The sequence below is a fragment of the Carassius carassius genome, chromosome 41 (genome assembly GCF_963082965.1).
Source record: "Carassius carassius chromosome 41, fCarCar2.1, whole genome shotgun sequence".
NCBI lineage: Eukaryota > Metazoa > Chordata > Actinopteri > Cypriniformes > Cyprinidae > Carassius > Carassius carassius.
Genome location: NC_081795.1, coordinates 20825984 through 20852227, shown reverse-complemented (window position 1 = coordinate 20852227; position 26244 = coordinate 20825984). Strand labels below are relative to the sequence as shown.

Genomic DNA, 26244 nt, shown 5'->3' with positions numbered 1-26244 from the left:
ATTAGTTTGGGCGAAAACCAAAATTCCAACCAGTAACTTTTGTGAGAGTTGTTCTAAATATTATGAGGCACATATTGTGAACAAAATTTATTTGTGGAAAAAAGTGTATTATATATTCATTCAAATTTAATTATAAAATGTATCTCATGGGTCAGTATGGGCCTTAAATCAGCTGTTATTTGACATTAAATTGTTTTTACATTTAGATTCACTGTCTGAAATTGAGATTTCTAGTGTTTTAATGCGTGTTAGAAGACAACAGTTACTGCTGTAATTCCTAACTGTTGTCTTCCAACAACAAACTCTGATTTCAAATCTGAAAAAAAAAAGAAAAGAAAACGTTTAATATAATTTACACAAGTTTAGGGGTGCACCAATACAAAAATTCTTGAAGATAACAATAAATATAATCATGGCTGTTAATTGATAAATTATATTAAACGTTTTCTTTTCTTGTTTTTTTTTCTTTTTCAGATTTGAATATAGTTGGACTCATTAGTTTTTTTCTTATCAACTGATAATATAGGATCTGTGCCACAACTTCCAATTCAGAAGTTTCATTTGAAAACATTTAAGTTTCATATTTTCCCCCTAATTGAAAGGTTTACAAATGTGCTAATCTGCTGAATTATATATTATATGTATTTTGCTGCGTGTAAAATCTCTGTCATCTTACGTCATCAGGTGACAGACATCCAGGCCAGAGGGGCCAGTTTGAGTTGGGTGGCCCCATCACAGACCGAAGGTGACGATGAGGCAGACGATGGAGTAGAAGGCCCTGTGGAGCCCAGCTTCACGTACGAGGTCTCAGTCTCGTACAGTGGCAAGGATGGGAAGTACAAGAGCGCATACAGGTGAGATGCTCCGTGTCATGCTGCGGTGGAGTTCTGGGCAGGATGTGGAGAAGGTGTGGGTGCAGTAGAGGAACTCGCTGTTGTTTTTTTGTGGTTTGCTGTGGGTTTTCTGAAATCAGTGATAGCTGAAGGCCAACTGCAGTTCACCTGACAATATGCAGCTCTTTCAAGATCACAACGATAGATGAATCCTGAAGAGTTGTTTTATTTTGTTTACATTCTTCAAAAATATTACTAGGATTTTCTGTCTTTTGTCTTTTGTTTGTGTCAGTGGTGTGGAACTAAGTGCAACCTTACAAGACTTAAGACCAGCAACAGACTACCATGTCAGGTTTGTGTCCGTTTTGATTTTTTTAAATGCACAAGACATTTGTTTCACACATTCTAGTTTTACAGCATAGCTCAGTCAAGAATATCATTTATTTAAAAATTAAATGATTTATAAATACTTAGTTATTTCGATAGGTTTGCTGCAGTAATCATTGTTAGCACCTGTTCAGCAATATTTCTGTTTAATACATAGTGAGAAAATAGAAAGTGAGTTTGTCTTTGTTTTATTGTTGTGATTTTCATTAAGAATAATCATGAACCAAAATTAAGCATTCATTTTTAAGTAAGGGGGAAATCCAGATCTTTGGTTTATTTGCGTTACAACACAATGTATACTGTATACTGAGCCCCTCATATGACATGAGGGAGAAAAAACAAATCTTTGCCACAAAATAAGAATTAATTCCCAAATTTGAAATAAATTGTGGCCATGAAATTAGGATTTGTTCCTTTGTTTTATGAAATCATGGCCACAATGTAGTAATTTGTTTCTTCATTTTAATCAAATAAAAATTATGTAACGAATTAGTACAATATGACCCCAATTCAGTGACGGAACAAATTAAGTTGTAGGAACAAATTAATAATTTGTGACCACAATTCATATATTTTTTTACACATCTCATGTGCATGGCTCCATACATCTCCCATCTTAATTTTGCTAAGAAAAGTTTTTTTCAATAAGAAGAATAACGATTCTATAATTTTCAAACAATTATTTTGTTCAAAGAGAGAGAAAGAGGTAAAGATCATAAGTGCTACAGATCCTGAACATCATTGACAAATATCTTGTAAAATGTGTATTGTAATTGGTTATATCGCTGTTATATCTTAAGTTGTCACAAGTTTATTATTCGGTAGGAAAATGTCCTCACTGCTGCCTCCCTATATATTAGTAATAACAATAATATATTTATATTAATTGTATTACAGGAATATTCATTCTTTATTAATAAAATTCTTCATAGTATGTAGTAATATTAATAAGTTACTGTCACATTGGCTGGTTGCAGCTGCTTTAAAAATAATAATAAATGTGGTTATATTAATTACAAGAATGTTCAGTTTTTACAAATAAAAAAGTTTAAGTTCTAGAACTATTCCCTCATTTGCTGTTGGTAATTGTATTATTTGTGTATGCTAATATGAGTGTATGTGCTGTGTGTATTTAGGGTCCAGGCCATGTGTAACTGTTTACAAGGCATCCCTTCAGAGCCTGTGAGCTTCACCACTCTGAGCTGTGAGCCAGACAGGCCCGGCCCGCCACGCAAAACCAGCGGGACTAAGAGCAGCCTTGTCCTGCAATGGAAGGTGTGTGTACACATTAACACCGTTTGCACATCAACAATCCCACATAAACGTTATATAACATATTTAACTTGACATATTAAGTGCATAACAAATTTTTGTTTTTCTAGGCTCCATGTGACAACGGTTCCAAAATCCAAAACTATATTCTTCAGTGGGATGAGGTGCATTATTTTCCGTTATTGCTATTTGTGTTCATATTTCTTAAGCCTATTTTTAGAAACAATTGCATTATGACAATTAAGTACATTCTCATTAATGTAATGTGTGAAAATATGCATTATAAAATCTGCCCCTTATTACTAAATCTAAATACTTATTTTGATAAAACCAAAAACATTGTGCACAAACAGGATTCTTTTTTATTACTGTATTACAGTGATGGGAATATTGTTAGTTACAAAAAAAAAAATGTAAGTAAATCATCTAGACACATTATAATGAGTACTGGAGGGAAATGTGCCATCACAAAAAAAAAAATCATAAATGTGCAAAACATCATAGTGGTTTAAAAAATATGATTAATTGCTTTATGCATAACACAGTTCCTCAGCTGATCTGGGGTCATGCATTCGTGTAGTATAATGTGCTAATCCTGGCTGTGATCTGTGAACAGGGGAAGGGGACGGGTGTGTTTGAACAGTGCTACTATGGCCCTCTGAAGACGTACAGACTCACCAAACTCTCCACAGCTTCCAGATATTCTTTTCGGCTGGCGGCCAAAAATGACATGGGGGTGAGGTATGTATCAGTGGATCAAAATGTTCCAAAATCCTGCTCCTAAAGAAAAAGACTGTAAAATTGTTCATAATTCACTTTTTTTTTTTTTTTTTACAATTCCTGCTAATGGCAGATATGTTGAAAAAAATCCTGAACATGAATAGAAATGTAAAAAAATATATATATACCATCATACCGGGCAAAAATTGCATTGTTGATAGAAAAAAGACACTTGACTTTTGCAAGTAGACAAGTTGCATCGGTGTGTAAGTCGCATGACACAGGTTATGATTGCATTCAGAAAGAATGTGAAATATTGATGAATAAAATGCTTACAGATAATATAAACATTATAGTGGTATTCATTATAAATAACATTTAGGCCAAATCTATAAACAAACGTAAAACTGCAACTGGCTCACGTGCCTCTCTGATTTGGCATGATGTTTTCATCTTCCCGATGTAGCCTAATGTTTGGTTGCTAAACTATTTTGTAATATGTAACCGAGTCTTGTACTTTACTTGTGTCCCAATATCCACATAAAACAGCATTCTTCACAGGCGCATGTTTAAAATAACAATACAGTGGTTTATCAAGAAAGCAATACTAGAACTGACATGTTGTGTGTGTGCATATTTATGTGCGTTTTGCAAGCTTCATGTTCATGTCAAGCTTACATTATATACCTGGAATATAATTTACAGCATGTTTCAGATGATAAAGTGACTTATGTTCCGTAAAACGCAGTATACATACAGTATATATTTTGTCTTTTTGATTATTTACTTGTGTGTACTTTTTCCATAGTGAGTTCAGTGAAGTCGTCCACATCATGACATCATGCAGTGTGCCTGCTCCTCCCTTGAGCCCTGAGCTGATTCAGTCCGGGGTCACATGGCTCTGTGTGCGATGGCACAGGCCAGCCGGCTCGCCCAAAGAGGACGAAATCAGCTACGTGCTGGAGATGGAGGAGGAGGGCTCAGTGAGTGAGAGATGCACACACACTTTTGCAGAAATGCAACACGCACTCCAATCAGCAGCAGAAAAACTGACAAATAAAAGCCCTGCTTATACCTGGAATGAACACCTATTTCTGATTTTAGAGGTAGTCACAAATATATTTTTGCCACATCAAATATTAAGTTATCCTGATGCATCCTTGACTGAGCTTGAGAATGCTGCATGTAATGTAAAAAATGATATTGGGTGTGTAGTAAACCGTGATCTGTCTCATATATTTGAAGGTAAATGTTAAATTGTGGTATAAAAAAAGGGCAAAAGGTTTGTTTTCCATTAATGGGTTAGTTTTAATGCATTTTTACATGAATATGTCATGTGTTCCACAGGGTTATGGGTTCCAAGCCAGTTATGATGGTGATGAACTGTCACATACTGTCAGAAACCTCCACAGGAGCACCACATACAGGTTCAGGGTAAGAACACACTCTGATTGCCTTTTGCCCTTATGTTGTATGTTTTTCTTTAGCTTGCTAGTTCTTTCATTTATTCAGTTTCTTTTTTGTTTGAACATTCTTTGTCATTTTTTCTTTCTTTCATTTTCTTTTTTCATTTTTTTTTTCAATCAAATGTATTTTTTGCTCTTCCGTTTTTTTCATTCTGTCAATTTATTATTGCTGTCTAATGTTTTTTTCTCTTTATCAGTTTCTTTTGTTTATTATGTTTCTTTCTTTTTCTTCCTTTATCAGTTTGTTTTGTTTATCCTTTTTTTTCTCTTGTTTGTTTTGTCTTTCATTTTTTACTTATTTTATTAGTTAGTTCTCTCTTAATTTTTTTTAATACTTTTTCATTTATCTTTACTTATTTTTCTATTATTTGTCTTTAGTTTTTGCTTTTCCGTTTGTTCATTCTTTGTCATTCTTTTTTTAGTCTATATTCTCTTATTCTATTTTTTTTTGTTCTCTTTCTTCCATTTATCAGTTTCTTTTGTTTGTTTGTTTCTTTTTTCTTTTTTGTTCCATTTGTTTATTTATTTTGTCGGTTTGTTGTTTTATTTGTTTTTGTTGTCTTTCATTTGTTCATTTGTTATTCCTTTTTTTGTTGTTGTTAGTCCATTCTTTTTTGCTCTGGTTTTTTTGTTTTCCTCTCCTCATCTCTTGATCACCCCATCCCGTTCATGATTGAGACTCACCTGTTGCCAGCGGCTATGAGATGAAGCAGGTGGTGTAGTGATGCGACTTTTATGGGTGGGTTGATCATAATCATGTTTCCAAAAACAAAAGTGTATTAATGCGATCAGAATGGCTGCATGTATCCTGATGAGAGGAGCTGATTACCTGCCGAGAGCTCACATCCCCAATTACTGCCAATTACCATGACAGATGACATCACAACAGCACGGTTTATTTCTGAACCGTGAAACACTTCCTCATCCTGTGCTTTTATCGGGGGGAAACTGTTTCAGAGTGAGATCAATTTGGGGGTGAATATAAATGGTTTTGAAAGGCTCTAGAGATTTGCATTCCCTGTGCACCCAGTGTTTGGGTGAGTCATAATGAAGCCTATTTTTAGAACCATTCAGAGTTTTCGCATTGTGACATTTTGTATCATTGATAAATCCAAAAACCCCACACCCCCTCCACACCAATATACACACACACTCGCACACTCTCATTACTATAATGGATTGCATTCTGCCTCTTTTTTTTATTTTATTTTATAATCATTGCAGGTTATCGCCTATAATGCAGAAGGGAAAAGTAACCCCAGCAGTGTGTCCGAGTTCACCACGGCCCCTGACAGACCATCCTGCCCCTGCAGACTTGCAGTGAAGGGAAAACCTCACCCAACCAGTTTCCGTCTAACCTGGGGTCAGTTCAGCATAAACGCACAAAAATCGATCTTTGTCTTAGCAAAACCAAAACTTATCTAGAAAACACCTTCATATACTTTGACTGTTTTTATGGCGCAGTCATGAAACTTAGTGAGTTGCCTTTCTAAGCAATGTTTTAGAAATGTATTTTTTGTGTATACAAAAATTTCCTTCCAAGATGAAGTGAAATTTGGGTTAATTATATTAAAATGTTACAATAGCAAAACAGAATGTACTGAATAACCAGGTGGTTATTATTATTTAAATGATATATAAACATTTAGTTTTAAAATAAAAAAAATGTAAGCTTATTTAATTTTACCTAGTTGCATTGGCTTTCTCATTTCTGCTTTCTTGAGGTAAAGTTGAGGTACTAAAATAACTTAATCTGTAAGTAAAAATTAAACAAAAATATATAAACATCTAAATGAAAATATTAAAATAGTATCTCGGCACTAAAATAACACTTGAACTGGCTGCTAAAATCGTGTGTGTGTGTTTGTTTTGTGTGTGTTTTTTTGTGTTGCCTCAGATCCTCCCAAAGACAATGGTGGTTCAGATGTGACGAAGTATGTGGTGGAGCTTTCTGAAGGGTTAAGTGGTACGTTCTATTAGGTTTTCTGGTGTGTCTACACATGCTCAATGTGATCCTGCCAGTATGATGATTATTTATTAATTGCTTGTGTGTGTTATTAGTGTGTATTTCAGGTCCTTCTTGGAATCAGGTGTACTGCGGTTCAGCTATGGAGTGTGTTTGTGATGATTTGAGCCCAGGATGTTCATACCAGGCTAGAGTCCACTGCATCAGTGCGGGAGGCGAGAGTCAGGTATGTCTCACAAAAACATGGAATGCTTATTTCTTTAGGGAGTTTCTCCAAGTTAAACCTTACTTTTAAATATTTATCCTCATTTTGCTGTAAAAAAATATTTCCAAATCAAATACTCTCTACAATGAGAATGACTCATGCCTTAATGTCACCTGCATCACTGAGCTGTATAGTACACCGCAAGTGACTAGTAATAATGCGAAAATCATGGTTCATTAGTGTGGCGTAAGCTAAATGTAAAATCTTATTTCAATATTGCATTTGTCAGTAAAGGAAATAAAATTTAGTTTATTGACTCCCTTTTGTACACTTTAAAAAAAAAAGTTTAATTTTAAAGAATATACTTTCACAATGCATCCCCAAGAATTCATGTTAGAAAAAGTTTCTGGATCATAAATGGGAGTTTTTTTTAATGGGGACTTTAACTAACATTGTCCAACTACTAACGATCTTCACTGTTCTCTCTGTGGTGGAAATTACATTTGAAGCTTTTTTCCAAACAAGTCTAATTTTATAGCCAACATTTTAAGCACTCTAATTGCAATTAACATGTTTGCTTATTTTGCATCTTTGGTGTAAACATTTGTCACCTTTTTTTCCTTAGCTCCACAACTTTATCGTTACTTTAATCCACCTTCCTTTTATCGATCGGTTTGTTTCCACACAAATCGCTTAATTGTTTCCCCTGTTCAATCATCTCCACGCCTTCAAAATCACAACATGCTTTTATCAATGGAGCGCTTTTGAAAAGCGGTTGATAATAATTTGTCTTCCGTCTTCTGATCCTAGCTGTTATGGCATTGTTGGGACTTCGCAGATGCATATCTGCACGCGGGACTTGCCAGCACACAGATAATGGCTCATGTTGGCACTGAATTTCACAGCCGTGAATGCTAGAGAATGCTCACATGGCTGTGGTCTGCTGTCACTGTTTCAGCTGGTGCCTACACACTATTCTCATTGGAACATGGTGTGCACTATTAACGTATATCAAGACTTTGTAGTTTTTCTAATATCTTATACTATTTTTTTTTAGTTGACGGAGCCCTTGCAGGTCCAAACACCACCTGTTCCTCCTGGTCCATGTCAGCCGCCCAGGGTCATAGGCAAACCCAAAGCGAGAGAGGTGCAGTTACGCTGGGGTAAGCGTTGCCTGTGTGTGTGTGTGTGTGTGTGTGTGTGTGTGTGTGTGTGTGTGTGTGTGTGTGTGTGTTTATTGTGTATAACAAATTAAGTATTTCTTAAAATCATGTTATTTTTAGAATGTATTTAAGTTTAACTGGGGATTGAAGGGTATATATACACAATCGTATAAAAGTTTGGGGTCATTCATTCAGATTTTGTGTGTGTGTGTTTCATTTTGAAAGAGGCTACTTTTATTTAATCAATAATATAGTAAAAAAAATTAATATTATTACAATTATAACTGTTGTCTCTTTGAATATATTTTAAAATGCAATTTAATCCTGTGATGGCAAAGCTGAATTATCAACAGATGATCCTTCAGAAATCATTGTCATATGCTGATTTGCTGCTCAAGAAACATTTCTTAGTATTTTTGTAGAAACTGTGATACATTTTTTTCAGGCTGTTTGTTTTTTCAGAAAATTATTATTATTATTATTATTATTTTGGTAAAAATTTTAAAGTCTTTACTTTTACTTTTAAACATTTTAAAAGTGTAATTTTTTGTTAATTTTTTGTTTATCTCATTGCGTGTGTTAGCGCCCCCTCTGGTGGATGGAGGTAGTGCAGTGTCTTTGTACAGCGTAGAAATGTTCGCTCAGGTGGATGAGGGCTGGGAAGTTTACCAGGGCTCTGAACTGGACTGCACTGTGGGAAGTTTACTGCCCGGCAGAACTTACAGCTTCCGTCTCAGAGCTGCCAATAAAGCTGGGGTGAGTGTAAGCTTTACAAATGTCACTGATATTATTTGTTTTTATAGTTGCTAATAATCTTTTTTTTTTCATAGAATGTGCCACATATAGTTGACTAGCAAATTGTTTTATATTTTATTGGTGTTCAACAGTACGGCCCTTTTTCGGAGCGGTCTGAGGCCACGACCGGTCCAGGGGCCCCTGAGGCATGTCGCCCCCCTCATATCAACTGTAAATCTCCGACATGTGCTGTGATCAGCTGGGAGGTGAGAATATCCCATGATGCAAAGTTTTCTTTTTTTATCAAGCAAGTCTTTTATTAGCTTTAAGAGGACAGCGAAATTAGTGAATTACTTCATTGTGAGTGAATTAGGGTTATCATTTAACTCAACTAAAACCATATAAAAAAAACCTAAACCTATAAAAAAAAATTACTTAAATATTTACTGAAAATAAAATAAATATAAAATAATGAAGAAAAAACAAAACAGTAAAAATAAATAAATACAAATTACTAAAACTTTAAAAGCTTTTTTCGTTTTGCTTCTTGTTTTTTCTTACACATTTGCTATGTTTTGCATCCATGAAGGCCCCTCCCTGTAACGGAGCAGCAGTTTCAGAGTATCGCCTGGAGTGGGGGGCGGCAGAGGGCAGTATGCAGATGTGTTACACCGGTGCTGCACTGTCCCATGAGATGAGGGGTCTGCTGCCAGCCACCAACTACTTCTGCAGAGTACAGGTGAGAAACACTATCATACACACTTATTCATCTGAATGTTTGAGCTGTTGACTGACTTGTTCTGCCATGTGAAACTAACCAGGAAATATCTGTCTGCTGACTGATTATGCTTTTACTTCCTGTGCACACAATATCGGCTTGATTCATACAAATGAGATATTGGGACGAGTGCCAACTTTTATATTGTCAGTGCCACCCAGTGGATGAGAGAGACAAATGCATTGTTTTTTTTTTTTTTTTTATAATAGCTGTTTATTACTATATTGAGGGCTGTTATGCACTAATTGTTGGCTGACATTTTATTCAATAAAATTATTTTGATACAATTTGTAATTATAATAAAATTTACAAAATTTACAAAATTACCGATTTACAAAAACAAAACAATTCAAAATCACTTCTTAGGAACCAAATTTAAACTATTTATAATATAATATAATATAATATAATATAATATAATATAATATAATATAATATAATATGTTTTATAACGATAGTTATGATCAAATAAAAAATTCTATGATTGATGTTTTACATTTTTACTGTCCACTTTCATTGTGCATTTCTACACTAGACTTGGTCAAGACAGTGGCACATTAAATTTCACATAAAAGAGTAACAATAAGACAACACCACAATTTACAACAATCAAAAGTAGAGTAAAACCAGATCAACTAAAACAATTACAAGTATCCGATAAAAAATTTCGCAAAAGACGATTAAAAGGGCTTAGGGTTGGAAGTGCATCTAAATTTTGCAATTCAGGCCCAGGGAGCATAAAAGGAAAATGCAATAGTTATTTGTGTAGTAAATTAAGAGTTTTGATACATAAAAGGGTAATTTCCTAAATTGGCCTGTTTTAAATTTTAGTCACTCACTCACTGTGTGTGTTTTGTGCCTCAGGCAGTGAATGTGGCTGGTGTGGGGCCCTTTAGCGAGGCTGTGCTCTGCCAGACACCCTGCTCTGTGCCAGCACCAGTCAGCAGCGTCCACACTCTCCGTGAATCAGAGATGATAGTGGAGGGCAGCAGGACCATAGAGAGGGGTGAGGATGAGGAGGATGAAGAGGCCAGACCTCTCCTTTACTCTCCATCCACCTGCCTGGGGCTGTGCTGGGAGGCGCCGTGTGATCACGGATCAGAGATCACGTCATACCTGATCGATCTGGGAGAAAAACAACCCATTCTTACTGGGCCTGTAACCAAATACATCATCCAGAACCTGCAGCCCGACACCACCTACAGGTACAGTGACATCTCTGTTATAGAACAACAGCAAAAGTAAAAACACAGCGTGACTTGTGTAGTCCATTTCATGCACGTATGGCTCTTATGAACCTTATGAACTGACTATTAAAATTCCAAACCATTCCAAAAATGAGCATGGAGCTGGAATGAATGAATGTGTATGAACGGAAACTGAATCTTGTGCTTGTGCTTGAAGGATAAGGATCCAGGCTCTGAATAGTCTGGGAGTAGGACCCTTTAGTCACACCTTTAAACTGAAGACCAAGCCACTGCCACCCCTCCCTCCACGACTGGAGTGCACCGCCTCCAGTCACCAGACCCTCAGGCTCAAGTGGGGTGATGGTCCAGCCAAGGCCCAACCCACCGATTCCTTACAGTACCATCTCCAGATGGAGGATAAAAATGGGAGGTTTGTAGATGCATTGTTTGTGCTTTGCAGTATATTTTAACACTGTGTCCTATCCAGGCATGACAGAAGATTCAAATATTTTTATCTGTAAGCGAAATGCTAAGATTAGCCAGATAAACAAATATATAGTGTTCAAAGGGTTTTTTTTTTTTTTTTTTTTTTTTTATGGAGTTTATACTTTTGTTAGGCAAAGATGCATTAAACTGATCAAAAGTTACTTTTAAGCAAACACTTTTAATTTTACAGAAGATTTATACTTTTGAAAAAATGTAAGCAGCAAAAATAAGCAGCAAAGCTGTTTTAAACATTTATAATAATAATAAATGTTTCTTGAGCAGCAAATCAGCCTACTAGAATTTTATTTCTGAACAATCATGTTACACTAAAGTCTGGAGTCTTGCTGCTGATAATTCAGCTTTACAATCACTGGAATAAATTACATTTTAAATATAATAAAAATAGAAAACAGTTTATTTAAATTGTAATACTATTTCACATTATAACTGTTGTTTGATCAAATAAATTCAGCCTTGGTGAGCACAAGAGACTTCTTTTAAAAAAAATCATACCAACCCACAACTTTTGAAAGGTGGTATAGTACAAAAATGCAGTTTGCAAGGGATTTGTTCAACTTCATAAATGATTCAAATGAGAATTATTTTTACATGTGTATTTATTATCCATTCATTCAAAACTCACTCAGATTTTGTCTGCCTTCAACTCTTATAAAATTTTGATATTGTGGATTTTGTGGCTTTATAGAGGTCCACTGTATAACACTATCTCTGTCTCTCTTTGTTGTCTTTCCTTAAAGGTTTATTTCCTTGTATAAAGGACCCTGTCACACTCACAAAGTACAGAGGCTAAATGAGTCTACCTCATACGCGTTCCGCATCCAGGCCTTTAACGAGGCGGGCGAGGGGCCCTTCTCCACTGTTTACACCTTCACTACCCCACGCTCCCCACCTGCACCCCTAAAAGGTACAACATCCCACCTGCAGCAGCCATTCACTTGCCCCATAAACTTCCATTGATACACTGAATTTAATTTGTTGAATTTTCCGGCTTTCTATGTTACGATATCCTTCAGAAATCAGTCTGTTATGCTGATTTGCTTCCAATATTATCAGTGATGAAAACAGTTTAATATTTTTGTGGAAACCATGGTATATGTTTTTTTTCAGTATACTTTGATAGAAAGTTCAAAACACAGCACATTAATTTAAAATAGATTTTTTTGTAACTTTTTAAATGTCTTTGTCACTTTTGATCAATTTATTGCAAAATAAAAAGCCTACTTATCCCTATTGAATGCACTGTAAGTTGCTTTGGATAAAAGCGTCTGCTAAATGCATAAATGTAAATTTTATAAGGGAGCTAATTTATGTGCATAAATAACAATATTTGTGCAGCTCTGTTTATATTAGTCATCAACCAGTCATTTTAAATGTATGCACTGCGACAACAACATCCTAAAATACAAGTTTAATGTTCTGCAATTTGACCTTAAGTATTTGTGCATGCAAGTTTAGTTCAGTTTGTTCTCATCATCTCTTCATCTGTCTGTGTCTGTCTTCAGCTCCTCGTGTGGAGCGTGTGGACGAGTCGTGTGAGGTGAGCTGGGAGACACTGCCACCTATGAAGGGAGATCCAGTCGTCTACTGTCTGCAAAGCATGCAGGGAAATTCTGAGTTCAAACAGGTACCTACACCACACTATATAATCTGCATATATGTGTTTCAGTAAAAAAACATCCATTTTAACCTCAGTGAGGCATCTCAATTGAAATATTTCCATTCACAGTGAGTAAGCTCATTACACAGAGGTCACTGCTCTCAGCAGGTGCGCTCAGCAGACAGCAGGTGTTGGGTTCAGCAGTTTGGATGAATATTATTATAGCATAATGGCGATCCTGTGATCATTACTTGAACGGCTTAGTGACAGTTATTACACTTAATGTTAGAGCCAAATCAAATCTGTCCTCTCACATTTGTGCTGTGATTGTGTATGCTCTTTATTCTGACAACATTTTGTAAAAATGGCCTTCATAACCTTTGTTTATCAAGACCGCCATAAATGTTAAGAAGCACCAAAGTACAAAATAAAATAACTAGGGTTGGTGCTTAAAATGAAAATACACATAAACTCATTATATTTTCATACCCTTGTTGAGGTCATATGATAGCTTTCTTTGAGAAACAGACTGTAAATACAAATCTCAGTTGTGCTGAATTTAAAACATTTAAATGTGTTATGATTGATTGTGAAGTGCATTTGGACCATATTTATTGAGAATGTTTTGGTCAAACTTGCCACAAAATTAGGTAACACTGTATTTTGCTGTTACTGTCCTTGTTAAATAGCCAGAAACTCATTGCACCTTGAAAAAAAGTCCAAAATGAGGACTAATCCATACAGATAAACATTCAAAAAGAAACCTGATCACTCAAATAAAGATTTAGAAACATTCAATGTAAGATGAAAAGCACTACTATAATGAAAAAGCAGTAAACATTTCAGTCATGTGACCCTTCGCAGTGCCTGGTTACAACACTTAGTGCTGTAAAATTATGCATTATGCAATTATGCAATATGCAGTAAATTATGCAGAATTATATGCAACTAACCCAAAACCAAACCCTAATCCTAACACTGTAGCAAGTATATGTAGTTAATATATTAATCTGTACTAAATTGAATAACCATACTGTAACTATATTATTAATGTGTTACCCAAACTTGTGGCACCATGTTTAAATGCATAATATACAAAAACAGATTAGATTTGATTACTTCTTTTTATGTATTTATTCATTTATTGGGTCTCACAAAATATATTGCGTCTGAAGACTTTGGATGCTACTTTTATGTTACATTTTTTATTAAAAAAAAAAAAAAATTCTACTTGAACAATCTGCAAAACATCTCCTGTTCTCATCACAAAAAAACTCACTAAATGGATTCGGAAAGACATGAGGAATTAACAGTGACTATGACAGAAATTTCATTCTAAACGTGGGTCCTAAGGGGCCCACTGGAGAGCCAGGTAAAAGCATCACCCAGCTGTCTGTAGCTGCAGTGTTGAATTCCTAATAGTGATTGTCACTAAATATATTATCACTGCACTATGTGTCAGATGGGGCCCGGCAGAACTGTTTGATTTAACTTAAAACCACTCTACCGTGAACACCTGTGAGTGACTGTAGATAAGAGGGTAATGGAAGGGTAAAGCAGTCTCACTGGCTCTGACTCATCACCCCCTGCTGAGAGACACTGTAGGAGACTGCAGGCGTGATGGAAGGCTTGTGTATTTGTGTTGATGCAGCCCACACACACATGCGGGACTTCGTATTCATATTCTCTGCTTAAACATTTGCTTCCTCAAAATAGAATTCCTCAGCTCCTTTCTTTTTAGTATAGTATCTCTATAAAATTAATGCAGTGCTGAATATTGTTCTATATAAATTATAATGTTTACTGATCTATTCGAAAATTAGAAAATTTTAGGTCTAAGCAAATTATGATTATTTTTCATTTAAATTGGGCCCAAAATGTGCAGAACAATATTTCTATTAGCTGCGCTATTAAATTAATCTAGTTATATAGCACGTTTAACAATACAGATTGTGACAAAGCAACTGAACAGCATTAAATAGGACAATAGTGTCAATGATGCAAAAAGGCAGTTAATCATTGATTTGGGGGCCAGTTCTCCTCTGGCCAGGCAAAACCAGAAGTTCAAATCCAGGCTGCAGCAAAATCTGATTGTGCAGAAGAATCATCTGTTTCCTGTGGTCTTGTCCCGGTGGCCATCGAGGAGACAAGGTCTTTACTGGTAGGGCTGTAGCTATCGAATATTTTAGAAATCGAGTATTCTACCAAAAATTCCATTGATTAATCGAGTAATCGGATAAAATGTGTTTTTGCTAAATTAAAGTGCAATATTAATTATGCAAGAGAAAATAAGACTCCTGGGTCTCTTAAAATGAACAATTAAGTTTACTTTTTTAGAAAAAAAATATTTTTATTTTTTAAATGCATAGAATGCAATGCATACATCAAAAATAAACATTTAATTATTACCCATTGTTTCTCTGTCTGTACTTGTACTGTGAACAATGACAATAAAGTTGACAGATGAATTAAGTGCATTTAATTTGGGGTTTTAAATAAAGCATTTTCTGAGAAGCACATTAAACATTAAACACACAAAACATTAATTTAATTTATCTTTTAATTATTGAAAATTAAGCAAACTTCACTTTTTGGTGAACAAAGGGGATTTACTATTAAAAATAAAACATGGAAGAAATGTTGTGTGATTAAACCTTAAAAAAAATAATGTTTGATTTTCTTTTTTTTAGTAGTAGGCTATGTACATTCTGCTGAACAATAGTAATACATCTCTTGCAAGTACTTGTCTAAACCAGGACTTATTTTGACGGGTTGACGTACCTTTACAGTTCTGTGTATGTGATGTGACGCTAGTTTTACTCAAATCAAACGGTCAAATGCTCATGAAGTGACTGTCAGAGCAGTTCTGGAGATGTTGTTCATTTGTTATTTAGAGAGATGACAGATGCTGAAATCACCGCGAGCATCACGCGCGCTTCAGTGTGTGTTAATAAAGGAAGATGCGCTTCTGCTCCATTCCTTAAGAGACACGCAGAACATGCAGGATTCATATTTAAATAGACTGTTCCGGCTTAATATTTACAGATATTAGTCCATATCGTGATTTGATGTAAGTGCAATGACGTATTTTTGATTAATTCATTCAAAATCTGGCAAATTCCGTGCCATTCCGTGTTAAACTGTAAATTCCATTTTTATGACTGGATTCCGCGATTCCCTCTGCGTTTTCTGCATCGCGGAAATCATAGGGCCCTAGTTGTGGTATGCCAGCTCTATCTTGCAATGGACACACGCCACGACGTTCTCTTTACGTTTGCCCGCGCCCTCAAATCAAAACACTGCTGACTCCTTGTAGTATGTGATTTCGGACGCAGCGCTGGTGTCTCCTTCCGCTTTGTGGGTGACGTTAACGCGTTGTCACATTAAAAAAATCATTACAAAAGAACCTGACGTGAGATTTATAATAAATTAAAAGAGGCTTCGAGGCAGAGGAATTTGCCTCGATCATTTTTTGTAATCGAGTTACTCGAGGAATCGTTTCAGCCCTATTTATAGTGCTGGGCGGTAAACCGGTTCATACCGAAAACCGGTGTATATTTTCGCTACGATGTTAATTTTGAATATACCGCCATACCGGTATATTTTTAGTATTTAATTACTCAGCATTCGGAATGAACGTTATGCTTTGCCGCGGCCGCGAGACACTGTTTCAGACGGACCCTTTACAGTGTCGCACTTCTAAGCAGCGACTGCGAGGCGTGGTGAGGGTAAACTCAGCAGTGCTCTGGTGTTACGTTATAACGCCTGTTTCACACAGTTCGTCTGCAGTGCGTATTAACCCTAGGTATTAACGGATTCCAGCTGCACGAGGTTGCGTTCTGTCAGTGCGTTCAAGGAGCGGTGCTCTGCAGCAGTGCAGCGATTGTTAACGTACTGAGTCTATTTTTGCTGTGCTGCAGGCGCTGAATTAAAGTGAAAGCTCATTGTTCGCGGGAAAAATGAACATGGATTGACATGGAAACGCAGTCACATGGGTTTTTGGCTAGGTTTAAAACAAGAAAAAGAGCACTTTTAGATAAACAAGGAAAAAAATATATATGTTCACTTTTATGGAAGCAGAAAAGCAAAGTTCATTAAGACCCGTGGGATTGCTTGTGATAAAGATTTAAATGCAAAATGCACGAGACTGTTTCTGTCTGTGGTGTTTTAATTTTAAATATTTTAACAAGAAAAGTAGGCTAATTATTGTGTTTAAATGTTTTGCCGCTTGCTTGAGCAGCTTATTATACAAACCTAGAAGTAAAATGCATGAATTATGCGTTGTTTATATTTATTGAGTTTAAACTAATGTCTATATGAAAGATTGTTACTGTTCTGTGATAAAAGACTTAGGATGCTGAAAAATATATATATATATATATATTTTTTTTTACATATGAAATCAAAACAATGAACAAATGTTGTGTTTGTGGACTAAACAGACGTGGATCAGTAGCTGGCTGCAAACACGTCCTGTGTGAAAGCACAATGAGTCCGTTCTGCGGACTGCATATGCACCGCAGGCAGATTATGCATATATAATATCCATTTTATGCAGGTGCTGTCGGGCTAAAATTGTCGCCAACACGAGCAATTTGCTCCAGCACCTTAGCCGCAAGCACTTCTTGGAATATCAACCGGCAGAAAATGCATTGTACACCTGATTATGCATGAAAAAAAACCCCGTCATAAACCAGAAAACCGGTATAATTTTGAAAAAAAAAAAACGGTATATACATTTTTGGTCAAACCCCCCAGCACTACCTATTTACTGGGAATCTGTCTCTGGGGCTCATCTAGTTGTCCTGGTCTCCGCTGACATTCAGGGTTGTAGAGGACTAGAGGTCCTCTCTAGGTGCTGATCCACCATCTAGGCTGGACACATACTAGATCCGGGTGACTGCAGTGATCATCTGATCTGGATACAGACTAGATCTGGTGGCTACGGTGACCTCTGAATAAGAGATAAACAGACTCATATTAGCGTAGATGCCATTCTTCTAACGAAATATAGCAATATAATATAGCAAGTACATTGTGTTATGGGAAGTGTTCCCAGTTCGGGTTTTCCTAATTAATGTAGCCTAAAAATTACGGATTTGAATATTAGAAGTGTGTTATGTGTAAGCCAGGTTAAAGAGATGGATCTTTAATCTAGATTTAAATTGACAGAGTGTGTCTGCCTCCCGAACAGTTAGGTAGGTTATTCCAAAGTTTGGGCGCTAAATAGGAAAAGGATCTGCCGCCCGCAGTTGATTTTGATATTCTAGGTATTATCAAATTGAGTTTTGAGAATGGAGCGGACATGGAGGATTATAGTGCATTAGACAATTTTCAAAAAGTTTCATGGTTTCCACAAAAAATATTAAGTAGCACAACTATTTTCCAAATTGATAATAAGAAATGTTTCTTGAGCACCAAATCAGCATATTAGAATGATTTCTAAAGGATCTTGTGACACTGAAGTAATTGCTCCTGAAATCTTATCTTTGGATTACAGAAATAAATTACATTTCGAAATATATTAAAATAAAAAACACATTTAAAATTTAATAATATTTCATATTACCTTTTTTTTTCTTTTCTTTTTCTCTATTTATGATAGAATAAATGCAGCCTTGGTGAACACGAGACAATAGTGCATATTTATACAATACTGCAGTATATTTGTCTTTAGTTTTGAATTAAATATTTAATTGTCATTTCTTATCCTTTCAGATCTACAAGGGCTCAGCCACTTCCTATCAGCTCCCTAACCTGAGCTCATCCACAGAGTACCGATTTCGCGTCTGCGCCATCAGGCAGTGTCAGGATGCCCCCGAAATCATTGGGCCCTACAGCTCCACTATCATCTTGCTCCCACCTCGTGTCGACACCCCTGGGGTCTCTGGCACCACAGGGTCCAAAGCAGCCGAGGCCCAGAAGCAAAAACGCAGCCTGACAGATGAACAGTTTTCTTTTCTCATCATCGCCCTTTTGGCCGTGACCTCCATCCTCATCGCAGTCGCCATTCAGTACTTCGTGATCGAATGAGCCTCGGCCCTGCATTACATCGTCAAAACAAGTTTTTGTTTGTTGATGTTTGTTTTTCTTTCTTTATTTTTCGTTCCGGCATCAGCGTCGAGGAGCCGCGTTAAGGATTGAGAAAAGGAAGTTATAGAATCACTTCACCCGATCTATTGTTCTATCTTTCCGCTCACCGCTGTCCCTTCCAAGCATGCTGTTGAAAGAACGCCGTTCACTCTGTCAGATTCGGAGGGCGATTTATTGAAGGATCAGCAATGAAGCTTACCGCTCATCGCATAGTCATCGTACTACTTCATTTATTTGTGTAGCTGTAGTCCTTATTATTTATATCTATAATTTCAGTTGTAAAATGTTGAGTGTAAGTTTCGTTCAAAGCTAGCTCGGTTGTTGCGTCGCTCACCGGTTTAATATCTTGGGCCTGGGACTTGAGGGCCAGTGACTACCCTGTCGATGATGGGGTACGGGCAAACAGAAGACCTGCCGGGGGTTCTGAGCGAAGTCTATAAGTCCACAACTTAGAAAAGGGGAGACGAGACCGATAACGCTGAAATTAACGAACGTTGATTTAGCACTTTCCTCAGAACTTTTTTGATGTTCAGAATGTGTAAAGGATGCAAAAATAACTAGAGATATGATAGTATATTTTTGTACAGTATGATACGAGGACCTGAAATTCTGGCTTAGTACGGGGGAGTAAGACTATGAATACCAAACTAACTCAGCTTAATAGTTAGTTTTACTATCACGTACGTAAACTGTAGCTTGTTTTTACAATCAAGCAGCTGCTTTGCTCCAAAATGTCGTCGTTCAGCACAAACAATGTATGCTTCTCGGAAACCTTTCCTATAGTTACCTTTGCACCTTAGTGAGAAGAAAAAAAAAACGTATCGAATGCGTCTTGATCTTGTGATGCGTTTTATGGAACATGTTCTCCAGTTGTGCAAGCCCTCAATGTGTTTTGGCTGTTTTTAAATGTAGTACCACAAAATTTGTTCATGAAATGGTTTATTCAGCCAATAATCATGATTTCCAAAAGTCAAATTATTTTCTTAAATCTCAGTTGTTGTTTTTTTTGTTTGTTTGTTTGTTTGTTTGTTTTTTAGTTTTAAAAACATCACATTGTGTTAAACTTTATTTTTAGCAATATAACTTTTTGATGTCATCTTGAGCGTACTGAATATAGGACTAAATATAAATTTTTCAGATATCTTTTTTTTTTCTTGTTTAAATCACACATTTAAACTTTATTTTTATATGGAAATAAAACCTTTAAGTTAATTCTGTCCAGCAGAGAAATTAAGAAAAGTGCAAGAAATGAAATGCAAACAGCAGTAATGAATTGTGTTAATCCAACATGTACATTCTGTGAAACAAAATTTTTGCCTTTTTCTCTGTGTGTTCAAGTCTTGTGACTGTCAGCGCTGTGACAACAGCATGATGGTCTGGTCGTAGGGTTTTGTGTCGTGCTTTGGTTATGGGAATATGAGTGCTGTAAACAACTGTTATCAACTAAAGGTACCTTGCTAGAAGTCTTGAATGAAAATGAATTACATGATTTGGTCTAATATATATACTGCAGATGTCTTCTGTTTGTCATTGAAAGGAAAAAAAATTTCAAATTCCTATTTTTGATAGTGATAACATGTAATTTGCAAAGTGTGCCATCTCCGCACCATGGTAGGCGTTTGGTTCTTGGGAGAAAGAAAAACTACAAAAAAATCAATAAAATATGCACAGAAAATGAGACCATTTTTATGTAATTTTAGTTGCAGTTACCTCATACACATTACATTCCAAAATAAAAATTTGTTATAGTATACATACTATCAGACATATCACTTTAAAATGTTCTTTATCAGATAGGAAATGTATAATCATATATATATATATATATATATATATATATATATATATATATATATATATATATATATATATATATATATATATATATATATATATATAAAGTGTGTCTGTATAGTCATGATATCTACAGACGGATCCGTGCACAATAAAAGATTTATAATTCTTAATTGTCGTCTTTTACTGCATCTTGCCATATATGTAGATTTAAATTTCACCCACAAAGAGCGAGGTACCAGGGTCAATGGGTTGAAGTGATGACTCCAGACAAATTGTCTATTAAATTAGATTATTCTTCAGCACCTGAATCAAGTGTTACAAAGACATTAAGATGATCTAAATGTATTTCTCTGTAATGTTTCAAAACAGATCTGAAGGGAACACAGTGCACCTGGCACATCAGGAGCTTCTTTCTGCATCAACATAGTGTATGAATTAAGATTGTGTTAAACATTGCCAATGTTTGTATTAACTGTTCGTAAGAAAAAAAAAAGAAAAATGCACAATTATTCAGTATATCTTTTGAACTGAAAACAAAAAACAAACACATGCTTCTTGAAATTTAAGCGAGTGTTTCTATGAAAGGGTACATTAGACTGTTGAGATATGCTTGGGTCACAGCTCGCATGTTTTTTCATTAATTTGACAGGTTTTCATTTTAGATGTTGATTTGACAAAATGACATCATCTTAACCAAATTAGTGAAGGAAAAAAAAACACCTTTATTCCAGGATTATTTAGATACTATTATTTAGCTTATATATATATATATATATATATATATATATATATATATATATATATATATATTATTTTATTTTATTTGAAGTAAGTTTCCTATGTTTTAGTTAATTATAATAGCCCTGCTTTATGCTTTAATTATAATTCTGAGAGAATTCTTAATATGATTTTTATTTAAAGATTGCGAGTGCAATATTTTAACCAAGTTATTTCATTGGATAAAATGTATTAAATACTGATATGCAAAAAATTCATATTAGTAGACAGTAAAGGATCAAGAGCTGTTCATTTACATGCACACATTGAAAGCCAAAGCCCCACCTCTCACCTCTTTCCATATCTGTCTACTGTCTCCTCCTCTTGTGATCTCACTATTTAATTAAGAACTGGACTAAGTGATATTCTGCACGCACACAGTCGGGTAGAGGCAGAAATAACGTCCACCTGTCTCGTCTTTTTCATCTCCTGTTCAAACGCACCACCTCTTTGGTTCCACCTTTCCTGATGCTGAAACGGACTTTCAGCGAAGGAGTCACAGTAGAGTTCTTCTTTCTCAATCTCTTTTAAAAGTCTTTTGTACACTTACCACAATCTCTTAGACCTTATCAAGACCTGCAGACTTGCATCAATATGGAGGACCAACATTGCGGAGACTCTCTCTTCCCAACCTCCACCCTCATTCCGGTCACCACCATTTGCATCCTACTCTTCATTATTGGCATAGTTGGCAACACCATGACCATCCTCATTATCAACCGCTTCAAGGACATGAAGACCACCACCAACCTGTATCTCTCCAGCATGGCCATCTCAGACCTGGTCATCTTCCTCAGCCTCCCATTCGACCTTTACCGCCTCTGGAAGTATGTACCCTGGGTCTTTGGGGAGCTGGTGTGCCGTCTATCACACTACACCAACGAAGGATGCACCAACGCAACTATCCTTCACATCACAGTGCTCAGCATGGAGCGTTACCTGGCCATCTGCTTCCCTTTCAAAGCCAAGGCTTCCATCACCAAGAGAAGGGTCAAGTATGTCATTCTAGCTCTCTGGAGCTTCGCTCTATTGTCTGCTGCACCAGTGTTCTTCCTGATGGGCGTGGAGTATGAGAACGAGACAATTCCTGACCCAGGCACTAGGCAGTGCAAGCACACGCGCTATGCCATTGAATCGGGGCTGCTGCACACCACTATCTGGGTGTCGACAGCCTACTTCTTCTGCCCCATGTTCTGCCTGCTCTTTCTGTATGGATCCATTGGTCGAAAGTTGTGGAAGAGTCGTCATGAGCTTCATGGGCCCAATGCAGCAGCCAGACAGAAGGTCAACAGGCAAACCGTCAAGATTCTAGGTGAGTGGATCTTGGGAAGTGTTAAGGCTAGAATACACTACGTTCATTTAACATCAGAACTGATTTTGAAGCACTAGGCACAGTAGGCAGCATACATTTGCAGACTTGAATATGGTCACAGAGAAAAAATGGGCATCATACACTAAACCAGGGGTGTCCAGTCATATTCAGGGCCACTTTCCTGCAAAGTTTAGCTCCAACCCCAAATAAACAAACCTGAACAAGCTAATCAAGGTCTTTCTAGGCACAATAAAAACTTTTAGGCAGGTGTGTTGAGGTAAAGACTGGAAGACAGTGGCCCTCCAGGACCGAGTTTGGACACCCCTGCGTTAAACAAATGAGAATCGCACAAAAGACTTTCAAGCCGTTCTAAACGCATAAACTTTTGCAAAAACAAACATTGTCGTTAGGAAGGTGCATGACAAATGAAAACAACATGTTCTTATATCGGCTCAAAAGATCAGATCAGTTTGTTTGATCGCATTGTCATTTTTTCCGCATTTAAAGTGACATTGCTTTATCTATTTTGTTTATTAGATGCCTTCATAAATCAGTCAGACAAATCTCATTCTTCTATTAACCCCATGTCCTGTCACCCTTTATTCTCCTAGCTGTTGTTGTGTTGGTTTTTGCCATCTGCTGGCTGCCTTACCACATTGGTCGGTTCCTCTTCACACATGTGGATGACTATCACTCCGCCCGCCTCAGTCAGAACTTCAACGTGGCCTCCATGGTGCTCTTCTACCTGAGCGCCTCAATTAACCCCGTCCTTTACAACCTCATGTCCAACAAGTACCGCTCTGCCATCAAACGCCTCTTTCTGTTGCCTCACAGGAGCCAACATAGACCCAATCAGAGACATATCTCAACCTGTGATGACATCACCATGTGCTCAGAAATGTTCAATGGGGTGAAAGAGACCACGATGACAGAGGAGGGCTTACGGTAACATCATCCTTGCTGAAGAGGAGCTCTGGAACCTGGGAGAAGTGAAGTTGTGGGCTTATTGGATAAGAACTGGATAATTGGTGCGACGGAAATGAAAAATTAGATTGGAACTGTCACACATTATGAGGAAACAGCTTGTGACAGTGACTGTGCTGGGGGAAAGGACTCATAAATGAAGGGTTTTACATGAATGCATAATATCACAGTTATCACTGTAGTGATAATCATGTTGTCTATAGAATGATTAGATTTTGTCATTTTCATAATATTTGTTTTTTTGTGTAATAAAATGTAATATTAGCATAATAGTACTGTGTAATCATTATAATATAGTGTATTATGTATTATATTATCATGTAATCATTATAGTGTATTTTAATAATTAAATAATATAATTGTATTATTTTATAGATGCAAGGTAGTTTACCAGAATGATTAGATTTTGACATTTTCATAATATTATTTGTTATTTGTTTATATTATTATTATTATTATTTTTGTATATATATGTACTTGTGTCATGAATCTGTTTTGCTCTGTTGGATGTCATTTGCTTTGCACATACTCATATCAAGTATAGTATTAATACAGTATGTGTATTGTCCTGTAATAATGAAAATAAAAACTATATAATATTAGTATAAAAGTATTGTGTAATCATTATAATTTAGTGTTTACTTGTTTGTCTCAATGTCTTAAGGTTTTTTTTTTTTAATACAATATTTTACCTTAAATGTACTGTAGCTCGAAGTTACATCCTTTATTTCAACCCCCACAAAAGATGACATTTTATTTTAATTATTTAATTATAACAATATTGACATCATTCTTTGCATGAATTGCATTAGTAATCTTGATTTAACAGCCACTCTTTTCAAGAAATCAGATGAACATTAGCAGTGCATTTCCAGTGGGGGGAACCACTATCTCACATTGCTTAACTATTGCTTACCTTTTGGGAGTTGAGAGTAATATTTTGTATTCATAAAATAACATATTTAATTGAATAAATCAAATTAAATACAATATTTAATCAAATATATCTAATAAAAATCATTTAATTCATATATTTCATTTTATTTCAACAATTTATGGATTTAAATAAATAAAAAAATATATATGAATAGGCTTCCAGACAAGATTTGCATAAAATTAGTTTACAGTATTTGGTTATAATGATTTTTAGCGTTTACATACACATTCAAATCCCAGTAACTATGAAACCTTATTTGTAGTTTAGGTCTTCTAGTTTTATTAAAATTTGTATTTATGGAATTCAGTATTTTAACGTGCATGCTGTAAGTATATATCTATCAGTCTGTGAGAACATGATTTTCAATAGTCCAGCTGTTTTACTGCCTGCATGTGTTTTAATGAAACAATACTGTGTAAACTGGTGTGATATCATTAATACATGTTTGGTCCCACATGACTGAAGTATCTGGTTAAATCTCAGGAAAGAAGGGTCACAGAAAGCATTGAGACATTATTTCCTCCGTCAGACAACCATGCACTATTATCAGGACCTTGTTGTGTTCCCTTTTGACCAGCCTCTTGACAGAGAGCTTGTTTGTTCTAAACTAATCTCACACTCCACAGGACATGAGCTCCCTCAGCTGTGGCCCTGTTTATAAATTTAGGTATAAAAAAGAGGAAGGGGTCTTTATCACAACATAGCCACGAAAGAAAAGGAACTCTGGATTTCGGTCTCCTTGTAAATGAACTGGCCACTCAATCGTATTCTTGACAAACAGATTCAAGAAAGTACATTTTTGTTCATTTATAAAAAGGATAATTCCAGTCATTGATTATGATTGATTGAGCTGCATCTGAAGCTGTTGTATATTATTCTAGAAACTTACACCTGTGACCTCAGTACATCAGTATTATTCGCCCAAGCATCTGTATGTTGGCAACCATTCTACTATCTGTATTACTGGGCCAAAGAAATTGTTAAAAAAAATGTCAGATTTTTGTGGTGAATTTTGACTTATTGTGTGGGCTAATAGCATGCTAACCATTTTATAAAAGCAATAATCTCCACTCCTTGTCGTTCCTAACACCACTTAGCTGTTCTAAATTCACTGTAAACCACGACTTGTTGGGGCTGATTGTTTTAGTTTTTTAGAATCTTACAGCCTACACATAAGGCCAATTTTTATCCAGTCCAATTTCAGATTTTGAAAAATCTGTTTGTGTTAACCCTAAATGTTGCAGTGATCCAAATGCAGCGATTTGTTTATTAAAATAAAAACAAAAAACTAAAGTAAAGATTTCAAACATGAGATAAACAGGACTAAGAGGATTAAGGACAATCAGACAGAGACCACATATTCCTTCTGAAATCTCACACTGGGAGTATGAGTATGAAGGAAATTCAGAAGTACTACACCCACCATGTCGTTATTATCCTGAGATTTGCCAGCAACAGTTGGATTGTTTCACTGCCATTCATACATTTTCTCCCTTGGCCTCATTGGATAGTACAGTATCAGTAGAAT

The 26244-nt window shown here is 36.0% G+C and overlaps 2 protein-coding genes and 1 long non-coding RNA gene across 6 annotated transcripts in view; 2 read left to right on the top strand and 1 right to left on the bottom strand.

The window, feature by feature from the left end:
• Positions 1 to 20587, top strand: part of fndc3a (fibronectin type III domain containing 3A) — a 71224-nt gene extending 50637 nt beyond the window's left edge. For all 4 annotated transcript variants that reach the window (XM_059533474.1, XM_059533476.1, XM_059533475.1 and 1 more), the window contains exons 7-25: positions 685 to 854; positions 1126 to 1185; positions 2357 to 2495; positions 2603 to 2656; positions 3109 to 3233; positions 4021 to 4195; positions 4560 to 4646; positions 5903 to 6041; positions 6576 to 6644; positions 6740 to 6870; positions 7907 to 8012; positions 8596 to 8768; positions 8900 to 9013; positions 9337 to 9486; positions 10390 to 10730; positions 10930 to 11142; positions 11957 to 12123; positions 12722 to 12843; positions 18535 to 20587. In XM_059533474.1, the coding sequence (XP_059389457.1) occupies positions 685 to 854; positions 1126 to 1185; positions 2357 to 2495; positions 2603 to 2656; positions 3109 to 3233; positions 4021 to 4195; positions 4560 to 4646; positions 5903 to 6041; positions 6576 to 6644; positions 6740 to 6870; positions 7907 to 8012; positions 8596 to 8768; positions 8900 to 9013; positions 9337 to 9486; positions 10390 to 10730; positions 10930 to 11142; positions 11957 to 12123; positions 12722 to 12843; positions 18535 to 18849 (2850 nt within the window). In that variant the 3' untranslated portion in view covers positions 18850 to 20587. The remainder of the gene's footprint in view (positions 1 to 684; positions 855 to 1125; positions 1186 to 2356; positions 2496 to 2602; positions 2657 to 3108; positions 3234 to 4020; positions 4196 to 4559; positions 4647 to 5902; positions 6042 to 6575; positions 6645 to 6739; positions 6871 to 7906; positions 8013 to 8595; positions 8769 to 8899; positions 9014 to 9336; positions 9487 to 10389; positions 10731 to 10929; positions 11143 to 11956; positions 12124 to 12721; positions 12844 to 18534) is intronic.
• The window catches only part of LOC132122955 (uncharacterized), a 489820-nt gene that overhangs the window by 278576 nt on the left and 185000 nt on the right, over positions 1 to 26244 (bottom strand). The gene's annotated exons all lie outside the window — the stretch shown is intronic.
• On the top strand, positions 22078 to 23825 carry mlnr (motilin receptor). The gene is made up of 2 exons (XM_059533525.1): positions 22078 to 22795; positions 23407 to 23825. The coding sequence occupies exons 1-2, from the start codon at positions 22078 to 22080 to the stop codon at positions 23742 to 23744; spliced, it is 1056 nt and encodes a 351-aa protein (XP_059389508.1). The 3' UTR covers positions 23745 to 23825.

What these genes read in the sequence shown, in the direction of transcription:
- mlnr (XM_059533525.1), top strand. Translation starts at nt 22,078, where the DNA reads ATGGAGGACCAACATTGCGGAGACTCTCTCTTCCCAACCTCCACCCTC. An exon ending in GCAAACCGTCAAGATTCTAG is followed by an intron (nt 22,796 to 23,406) that starts GTGAGTGGATCT and finishes TTATTCTCCTAG; the next exon opens with CTGTTGTTGTGTTGGTTTTT.